Below are 10,924 nucleotides of genomic sequence, written 5' to 3' on the forward strand. Positions count from 1 at the left end.
AAAAAGGCCATATTTCTTCAGCAGCAGCATCTTTACAAAGAGTGACAGACACAAGTGCTTGAATTTGTATTATGGGAATTGTGTTGTACTTCAACTAAAACATTCACTATAATAGATATTGGAAAAACCAATAAGGGTAGGGGTAGATATTCTGTTTTCACAAAACTGGCATATTACAAGGGTGAATGAACTGGAAGAATAATCTAGAGGAATCCAGAGACTCTTTAAGAGTTGGACCGCTCACACTGAATAAATCGGAAATTATGTAGAAAATTTATAAATTTGTTATGACACCTATTTGCAATAAACAACGCAAAAAAAGAAAGAAGATTTTCATTTGACCCATCCACATATTATATTATCATCTGAATGATCTAAAGTATTATTTCACCTTCAAATCTCCTTTAAAGTAGGAAAGAACACAAATCCAGTCCATGTTAAATATCCTATTCAAACCCTGCAATTTCATGTTGTCAGCAGGCTGTGTGGTACTTACAGCAGTAGTAGTCGGGGTTGATGGACTCATTTGTGCGGAGAAAAGAGTAGGTAAGGAAGGAGCGATGGTAAGAGTTCATCTCTTGTTCCAGCTGTACTGGGTCAGGACACAAGGCCAGGTAAGATCCAAAAGTTGCCATAGAGATGAATTTCATCAGCTCCACGTTTGGAACATAGCCGAAGCTGCAGTCATAGGAGTAAGCTCCGCCCACCTGACAAACAACCAAGTAAAATGATGAATAATAGAACCAAAAAGACAATAATCTACAGTGATAATGCGCTGTTGTAAAAATAATAATAATAAAAAGGTGCAACAGCAACTGTTAATTATTATTATTAGTAGTAGTAGTAGTAGTAGTAGTACAAGTACAAGTAACAGTAGTATTCACTTTGTGACTAACCTGAACAAAAGAGCAGGCAACGGTTCCACTCCTCAGCTGGTTCAGCAGAGTCTCACACACAGTCACGTCTGGCACACTCATCACTCCATCCGTGATTATTATTATACCTGCAGACAAACAAACTATTATTTTAACAGAAGCTTCCGCTTTAGGTCAGATCCCTCCTCTTTAATGGATGCTTAATCAAGAAGGTAGCTTCATTAGCATTCAGGTAAATATATAAATGGCACACATGCCATCAAGTACCTAAGCACATTAAAAATATTTTCATATTCTCATTAACTGAGTGTCCCGGTGACATTCGTTCATAATATATTGTAGACTTGTAGATGTACCCATTGGGCATTATGTCAGGGAGAGCGGATAATTCTACAATTGTACTTATACAGTTACTGATCGCCCATCTGTTGCACATTGTGTCAGCTCTGCTCTACCCTGTCAATCATCAGAAAGAGACCACCATAGGATAACCACTGACCACATATTTTCTGGATGGTGGACCATTTTCCATTCATGGCAGGGTGTGTTGCTGGGGTTTTTTTAAACAGGGTCAGAGTGAAAACTGTCTGCCAACCGAATATTGCGTGAGCTTTATTAGTCAAGGTGGTGCACGTGTGGTGTTCTCTGACCTGCGCTAGAGTTTGAAGGCAGGAGCTGAAGCGCCAGGATGCCCTGACGCACCATACTGACCAGCCCCATATCCGCAGTCACCATGGAAATGCTCTGCTTCCACTGTGTCAGGTCTTCTGTTGTTTCAGAAGGAATGGAGCCATTACACTGAAAAACACAGAGACAATTCCAGTGTTATGGATGTCACGTTTGAAATCATTATCTAGATCCTAGTGTACTCCTAAACAATGAAAACATTTAAACAAATTTACAGAAGAAGAAGAAAAAAAAACACTCTTTTTCTCCATCTATAACAATAACAAATGTTTATCAAATATGAAAACAATTTCTGAGGAAAATCTAGTGTTATTAATGGGAGATTTTTCTGTTTTGGGTGTGATGTGTCTGGAACTTTACAGACTGTAGAGATTCACAAAGCTGCATAAGTACTGTATTTAAAAAAAAAAAGAAAGAAACTCCTTAGGACCAACTACAATACGTTCTAGATGACAAATGTTTGACTGCACTCTACACTTCAGACTTACAAAGTAGTTATCTAAAAGCTGAAATTAGCTTTATCATAACAGCAGTGATTGGACTGAAGTTGTAAATGAAGTGAATTACAAGGTTATAGCATTACTGATTTCTTTGCTATTGATCTTGCAATTGTTTACTTACAAAGGCAGTACAAACATTATGGAAAATAAAAATGCCTGTACATTAAGGGGAGCACTAACTACTCAGAAGCATTTAAGACCAAACAGATCAAACTTCTTAAAGTGATTTCTCTTGCCTGCTTATGCTGCTGCTGTAAAACCTCGGCGATGTTATTCTCCACAGTGCGGAGCTGCTGGTAGATCTGATGCAGGAACTGGTCCAGATCTGTGCAATCCAGTTGGCATCCCTGCACTAACACCTGCAAAGCAGAGCCAAGATATGCACAATGCAGCACTGAAAACCACAGAAAATAGCAGCTTTGGCTGTTCGAAGGTATGCGTTTTATTCAGTTTTCCAACTGTAAGTTGGTTAAGATAAAAGAAGTAGATGTTATTTGTGCAATTTCTCAAAAATGTATGGTGTACTAATCGGAGAAACAATATCAAACTTTTTTTTTTTTTGTATTTTAAAGGTGTCTTAGGTAAGATTTTTTAGGTCTCTACGAGTTAGGTGGATTCATCATATGCAAGATTCCCACCCATGTTCTCAAAGCTCTGCCCACCGAATAGTGTCTATAAAATGACTTACAGGAGGCGAATCCAAACACAAACATGCATCCTTGAGTGAATGCCAGTTTTCCAAACGAGTTTTCTCAGACACGGCTTTATGCATTGCATTTTATTATGTTCTACATATCTTCCAGGTAACGTCTAAATAATAATCTAATATTGCACCTTTAAGTCCATTGTGGTAAAACATCATAGTGACATGCAAATGAAGAACAAAAACCCTTAGTGAATCAATAGAAATCATTTCTACAAATACAGAGGAAAAAGTTCTAATCCTGTGTGTAAGAACCACCAATACACACTAGACAATTAGCATTTATCACACGTGTATTTGGACAATTTACACAATGGACAGTGTTAAATCCTACACATTCTAACACATTTAGCATCTAGCACATTTACATAAAGAAACAGCCCCAAATCACCATATATGTTAAACAACTTCCCTTTAAAAGATGTGCAACTGATTGGCCATTTACACGTGAAACATGTGATGACATGAAACTCGTTCATTACTGTTTTCTTTCACAATGTTTTCTTTACATAATTAGATAATGTATGTATAACTAGATAATCTGTGATTTTACTTCACATTTCATCTGTCACCTCTCTGCACCTTTTTGTGGAAACCATAGTAAGCAATTACCCTATCAATTATGTCAATATGAATAACAATAAGAGGGCTGGAAACCCCTGATACTCAGTTAACCTGCAGTTACACTTTTCTCCCACTAGGGGTTTAAACTTGCACATGGCCAGGAGGAGTTCTAAATATATACGCACATCCATAAGCACAATAATAACTTGTAAATCACATTATATGCATAGAATCAGTGATGATAAACAAGACCCTGATTCCTATATGTTATTTTCCTATACGTCATGTTGAATATCCAAAATATCAAAATTCATTTCACATGACAGAGTATTATAATGACCTGGTGTGAGCTGAGGCCAACAATGGATGAATAAGCGAGGATAGTGATGAAGATCTCTGGCTGAAACAAGAAATCCGTGCCTGGGACTTTAAACTGTGCAGCCAGTCCAGCAAGACATCGTTTCAGAGCATGGAAGACCTCATCAAAGATCATCTCTCCTGTACTGTCATCCTGCGACAGAAATAGAAACATTTGATCCAGTTAAGTCGATAAAATCTCTCTGATTTCGCACTAAAGCCAAGATATCATGACTCATAATACGCTCCAAAGACTGACTACTACTCTGTACAAGATCTAGTCTATAAACCTAACCATTTCAAACAGTGAATGTTTGAATTACAATAAATATTATCTCATTCCTGCAGTTACCAGCTGATTGTGTCAAGTGGGTTTTATTGTCATTACACTACACATCTTGTGTATATAGGAATGGAATGTCGTTTCTCCAGGACCGTGGTGCAACACACAACAGTACGCAAGACTACACAACAGTGTGAGATGAGTCAGAACAAAAAATACGCAAAACAATAAATACACAGGAAATGGGCTGTAAACTGTAAACTATTTTGTAGTGTAGCAGCAATAAGTACAGCAGCAATATTGGCAATACTGGTAGCTTTGTGGATGCAGCGGTTCTTGTAAGAGATGTTGATGGTGTGTAAAGAGACTCCAATGATATTTTCAGCTCTTCTCACAGTCCGGTATAGGCTCGTGCGATCGGAGACTGTTTAGTTCAGTTTAAACAGCATCTAATGCAGGTGCCTGTATTTTAGCCCAACTGTAAGTTTATTCAGTATAATAACATATCAGTATAATATCATGTATATCAGTATAATAACATGTATAGCTTTAATCTGGTACATTCAATTTTTCTATACATCTGCCAATGCAGAAACATAACCAGATAGAGAAGTAAACATCTGCCATGATGTGGTTATGTTGCCCACAGGAACAACCAATTTGGTCCTAATTAGCATCTGCACTGTGGCAGTGTTCTGGCTGTGTGCATAGAAAATTCAAACCAAAGGCTCTCCCAAGTGGTGCAGCACTCTTCCGATCGTCAAGAGATTGTGTGATTAAACAGAAAGAAAATGGAGGGGGGAAAACAATTAAAACCAGAGGGTCTCCTCCTGCTCTACTATGTAGAGCAAGCAGAGTTCACTGAAGTTTATAGTACATTATTTATGTATTAAATCGAGATCTACTATCAACGCTGTGATACAATTTATCACAATATACTTTTCTGAAATAACACGGGTAATGAAATTCTTTTTAGAACACTTTTTCTTTTGTAATACAATTACAAATACTTATTTGAGGAAGATGCATGGATGTTCGAATTTTGTATGGAGTCTATAAAATTAGAAAAAGTTTAAGACATAAAAAAAATACATAACACTTAATTTTTTAATGTAACATTACTAATTTACTAGCAGACCTAATTCATTAGCAAACCTATATATTGTGATATATATGGTGCATTGCAGAAATGTCTTCATCGTTCATTCATCAGCAGTAACTGCTTTATCCAGCTAATCCCAGGAACACAAGGCAGAGCAGCAGTCCAGCACAAGGCACCATGTACACATGTACATACACACACACACACACACACACACACACACACACACACACACACACACACACACACACACACACACACCCCATTCATACCTAGGGCTAATGTATCATAAAAAATTCACCTACCAGTATGTTTTTGGAGTAGGCCTGTCACAATAACTACTTTTGTTGGACGATATATTGTTGCAGAAATAACTGTGATAAATGATATTATAATTTTAAGACGATTTTATGCCACTGAAATAATTATAATATAATAGCATAATAATGCTACAGGCTTTCAAAGAGCAATGCACTTTTAATTCTTAAGAGTATTCAGACATTGGAATTGGCATGTCAAAAAAAGTGTCATATCATAAATAAATGAAATAAAACCACACAACCAAAACAATAAATAAAGTGGATTGTAATAAAATATTGTGAATTCTTTATCCTTTGAGTTCATTATCCCACTAGTAAAGTGCTTCAGTTTACCACTGTTCATTCACTGTTCAGTTTCAGCTCATGCAGCCTAAGCGGCTCAGTCCCCGACATTATTGACTGTGACTGGCTTATTTGAAACACTAGAACTATTCTTTCTAGACTTTTCTTCTTCAAAAAAAACAGTGTTAGTTTATTGTTTAAATCTTGCGTCATTTTTTTAACAATATGTTTTAATTAAAATCAGTGTTAGTGCTTGCTGCACATCTTAAATTTGAACGAACACCGTTTTTGCATTCAAATGTGCGTTTTATCTTAAATTTGACGAATATACAAAGTTTTAATTTGGATTTCTAGAGCAGACGAGAGGACAGAAGCAGTGCGAATGGCTAAAATGTTGGTGACATTCATTCTTACGTAAACAAACATGCATATAAACACAATGGGCAATATCGAGGTCAGCAAAATTGAGGAGGTCACGTTCCATATATCGTATGATAAGTCAATTAATTATCACGACAGGAGGGAGGAAACAGAGGGACACTGAGAACATGTGAAACAGAGACCCGTGCTCATAATTGAACCGAGGACCTTGGGTCTGTGAGATTCATCTTCAAGTATCATTATATGATAAATTTTAGGCCCCTTACTTTTTAGTATTTATATATTTCCTCTTGGATTGCTCTTAAGATCACTCACGCTTAATTATCACTTCTATGCAGACGATACTCAGATTTATATTCACTCTAAGCCTGGTCAAAATGTGGATGTTAGTCTTCTCTCACATTGTATTTCTGAGATAAAGACATGGGTGACTCAAAACTTTTTGTGCCTCAATAGTGATAAGACTGAGGTTTTGCTTATTGGCTCTTCTCAACTGCTTGGTAAAGCTGGTTCACTAACGTTGAAGGTAGATGGCTCTGCTTTGGAGTTCCAAACTAAATGAAGAAATCTAGGAGTCATATTTGATTTGAGATAATCTTCTGACCCACATGTCCAATCTACTGTCAAGAATTCCTTTTTTCATCTCAGAAATATCGCTAGACTTCGCCCTATGCTATCTTCTCCTGTGACTGAAAGGTTTATCAACACTTTTGTTTTCTCTCATATTGATTACTGCAATGCACTTCTTGCTGGGGTTCCTAAAGTCACACTAAATAAATTGCCATGTGTGCAAAAATTCTGCTGTTAGGATTCTGACTGGTGTCAAGAGAAATTAACACATCACTCCAATTCTGAAGTGCTTGCACTGGCTCCTGGTCAGGGTTCTCATTGATTTTAAAATCCTTATGCTCACATATAAGGTACTGCATGGTCTGGCCTCTCAGTATCGGTCTGCACTTTAACTTTATATACTCCCAAGCGTCATTTGCGCGCCTCTCAAGCTGGTTTACTGGCTGTCCCACAGAGACGGTTGTGATCTGTAGGGGACAGGGCTTTCTCGTCTTATGCTCCTAGACTCTGGAATGCAATCCTTGCTCATATTAGAGATGCACAGAATTTGAACATTTTTAAATCCAACCTAAAAACTCATTTCTTTAGCTTAGCTTTTTCTTAATGGCTTTAACCATTTTGTATTCAAGTCTATTTTTTTTTTGTATGTTTTGTGTTTTTATCTGGGTTTTTTTCTTGATATTTTCTTATTGTGTAAAGTGCCTTGAGAAGCTGCTTTAAAGGCGCTATATAAAAATAAAGTTTATTATTATTATTATTATGATAATGATATTTTTGTCATATTGTCCATCACTAGTACTGAGCGTATACTATATCCTACTAAATATCCAAGCAGGAACTCATTATTTATCCTAAAGATATCAAATTACACAATTTTAGATGAAGCTCTGGTTATCTGTCAATTTACACTCATTATTCCAGGCCACTCAGTCATGAGACATTTCCTTTACAATAAGCAGTTGAAACTGTAAGCAACTCTTACCACAATCCCGGTGGAGGGGCTGAGGTCCAGCTCAATGACGAAGCGGTACCTGCGGGCCAGGAAGGTGACTCGCGTAGATGGAACCAGCAGGTACGGCAGCGAGGAAGAAGGAGAATCGGACTGCCATCCTTTGGGGAGGATGCTCAGGACATCCAGCTCTTTATCTGATTTAAGCTGCAAAAACAAAACCCAGGAAAACTGTAACGTACCAGTAACACTTTAATGATGTACTCAAATGAGGTGTGGAATGCTGGACAGTTTTTTCACTCAGTGGGCACAGTCAGCTTGTAATGACACAGGAGGAACCATCAGAGGGCACTACAATATAACATTTTTTTATCAAATTTAGGCCAAGAACACCACTATATGACAGATGGAAATGAAGAGTTCACGTTCACAAAGCCATGTTAGCAATTATCTGAAGACACTGATCGGTGCTTCTGACTTGTTGTAAACTACGGTTACATGCACATCAATAGTCCGATATTAATTCATTCATTAATGACAATATTCTAATTAGTATGGAGTCGTGTAAATGCCACAAACTGACTGCCTGATTCAGATTACGACAACATTTTTGATTCCCAGCCCTATAATATACCTGTTTTAATCAGAAATATGTTGCATGTAAACACCTTACTCAGAAAATCCACTAAAAGGAGATATATGCTCGAGTCCACAAGGAATTGCGGGTGCTAACAGATGCTTAGCTGTAGGCTAGGTATTTAGGAATGGCGACTGAGGCATACGTCCAACAACAATGTACACAGGAATATTTTGATGATACGCTATACACATATAAACATCGCATTCGGAATATGAGTGCAACCCAAACATAGACCTTAACGGAATTTGATGTGCATGTAAACGTAGTCACGGTTGGGGGTGAAGAGCAAAGTTTTTCTCCTACCATTTGCCTAGGAATTATGTGTCCACTAAACTCTACTTACGCGCCACCCTTGATAACCTCTGATTGGCTGATGCATGGTTATATCGGAGTAAGAAAATTCAACTCAGGTGAACATTTTTAAAACGGACTACGCGATGTAATTTTGATGTATTTTTTTTATGTTTGTATAATGATAATGAGTCTTTATTGATCGCATAAACACTACAGCACAGTGAAATTCTTTTCTTCGCATATCCCAGCATGTCAGGAAGCTGGGGACAGAGCGCAGGGTCAGCCATGATACAGCACCCCTGGAGCAGAGAGGCTTAAGGGCCTTGCTCAAGGGTCGAACAGTGGCAGCTTAGCAGTGCTGGGGCTTGAACTCCAACCTTCCGATCAGTAACCCAGAGCCTTAACCACCAAGCCACCACTGCCCTTGTCTTTTGTCTCTTAAAACATTGAGCTGAAAAACAATGATGTGTTGTGGGCTTTTTTAATTTATTTTATTTAGCGGGTGACTTGAACGCCATCGTGAATGCGTCTTAAAAATAATACATGAACTGATGAGACACTGCCTTTACTGAATGCGTTAATGGAGTTTAAAATAGTGGTAGGATGATATCGATTTGATGGTGTATGGTGAATATTTATTTTTAAAAAGACAGCTGATTGTTTAGGACGGTGACAATTGATCATTGTTCTGTTAAAGACAAGGAATTATCCTTTAAACAAGTCAGATTTAACCAATACTCTTGTAGTGTCCCTGACTGAATAAATGAACATTAGAACTGACACCACAGAGTTACAGGACATCTTTAAAAACCGGGGTCGGACATTTGTGACATCGGATATTTTTATATTCTTCCGCCCTTATTCTGAAGTCAGAAACCCACTGAGAACAGTCTCACACACCAGCTCGAACTTAGGCGAGGGCCGGATGACCTGGTTGAGTCTGCTGAGGAACCAGGACAGACGCACATTGCGTGATATGTGGTAGTTTTCATTCATCAGCAAGTACACCTGATCAGCCTCCTCCACCTGCAAAAGTAATAAGGACACACACACAGATACATGTTCACTAAGTGCCTGTAAAATTCACCTTGCCCTTGACCATGTTACGGTTTATGAGCACAAGCCCTGCACTGCAGCAAAAGAGTGTCTCACACACACACACACACACACACACACACACACACACACACACACACTCACACACACACTCACACACACACTCACACACACATACAATATATATTTTAATGATGGTATGTTTTGTGGCAAGATCTGTTTAGTAAAAGTCATGTACAAAAAAAAAATACTAAGGAGGTGTAAATATGTCCAAATGAGCATGCGTGTAGTCATGAAGTAAGAAGATCAGCCTCTGCAGTTAGACAGGTCTCTTGTGTTCACATCTTCAACTAGTTGATGAAATGAACTTCTGCATACGACATAATAACATTGCATACTGAAATAAGTGCCGAGACTCTGCAGAAACTGACTCCTAGTTTTAAAACCAAACTAAACCGTACAATGGATGTTGTTGTGAAGAGACTGAGCTCTCAGGGAGGGGCAGATAAACAGCATGCAGATGACAACACTGGTTTTTCCTCCTCAGTACAACAAATGATGGCAGACTCTCTTAATAAACACAGGAAACGCCTCCTAATGTCATCGGTCATATTCTGCAAACTGGAAGCATGGGTCTGAAGTGTCACTTACCCGACCACATTAAAGGGTTATTAACATCATTTAAAGCTGTTACAAGACATATATACGACCATAAAATAGAACTGTTTGTTCGTGGATGTGTGCACGGTTACAGCTAAATATAGAATCAGGATTTCTTAGATATAATAAGTAACTGTCCAAAAAAAAATCATAGAAAAACAAGTGAGTAAACAAGTGAGTAAACAAGTTCCATAAATGGGCCAGAAAAGAACAGGGATTACAAGCGCATGCTATTTACAGACTAGCTAAAACATTATGTTCATTATACTTACCTCATTGTCCTGTTTTTCTGCCATGCCGTGTTTACCATCACTAGCTAATTCGCTGTTCGCACAATAACAACAATATATATATATATATATATTTTTTTTTTTTTATTCCGTAGCGTTCAACTTAGCCTGTGCTGACAGTGGGTAACTGACTGAATTCTAAATGCGGGCCTTTCAGATACATAGTGTACTAGGTAAGGTGAAGAAGCCCATTATTATATAGCCTACATAGTGCACGTAGATAGGCGGTAGAAAGCAATTTGGCATTCAATCGTTTCCGACGGAAGACAAAAAAGGGAACACAAACTTCCGCTTTAGCGTTCATAACAATGTCAAAAGAAAAGTCTTGCTTCACTAATTACAGATTTGTGCAAAATGAAACTTGCTATTTATGTAACGTAGAAACAAAACCTATTCAAATAAATGTAATAA

The 10,924-nt window shown here is 37.8% G+C and overlaps 1 protein-coding gene across 13 annotated transcripts in view; it reads right to left on the reverse strand.

The window, feature by feature from the left end:
• The window catches only part of szt2 (SZT2 subunit of KICSTOR complex), a 126,575-nt gene extending 115,829 nt beyond the window's left edge, over nucleotides 1–10,746 (reverse strand). For 12 of the 13 annotated variants that reach the window (XM_017479539.3, XM_017479541.3, XM_017479540.3 and 9 more), the window contains exons 1-8: nucleotides 10,496–10,746; nucleotides 9,408–9,533; nucleotides 7,607–7,780; nucleotides 3,670–3,840; nucleotides 2,299–2,421; nucleotides 1,526–1,673; nucleotides 897–1,003; nucleotides 497–707 (exon numbers count right to left, since the gene is read on the reverse strand). In XM_017479539.3, the coding sequence (XP_017335028.2) occupies nucleotides 497–707; nucleotides 897–1,003; nucleotides 1,526–1,673; nucleotides 2,299–2,421; nucleotides 3,670–3,840; nucleotides 7,607–7,780; nucleotides 9,408–9,533; nucleotides 10,496–10,519 (1,084 nt within the window). In that variant the 5' untranslated portion in view covers nucleotides 10,520–10,746. The remainder of the gene's footprint in view (nucleotides 1–496; nucleotides 708–896; nucleotides 1,004–1,525; nucleotides 1,674–2,298; nucleotides 2,422–3,669; nucleotides 3,841–7,606; nucleotides 7,781–9,407; nucleotides 9,534–10,495) is intronic. The other variant, XM_053683639.1, reaches the window with a different exon arrangement.
• Nucleotides 10,747–10,924: the final 178 nt, after the last annotated feature.

The sequence above is a fragment of the Ictalurus punctatus genome, chromosome 11, assembly GCF_001660625.3.
Source record: "Ictalurus punctatus breed USDA103 chromosome 11, Coco_2.0, whole genome shotgun sequence".
Taxonomy (NCBI): Eukaryota; Metazoa; Chordata; class Actinopteri; order Siluriformes; family Ictaluridae; genus Ictalurus; species Ictalurus punctatus.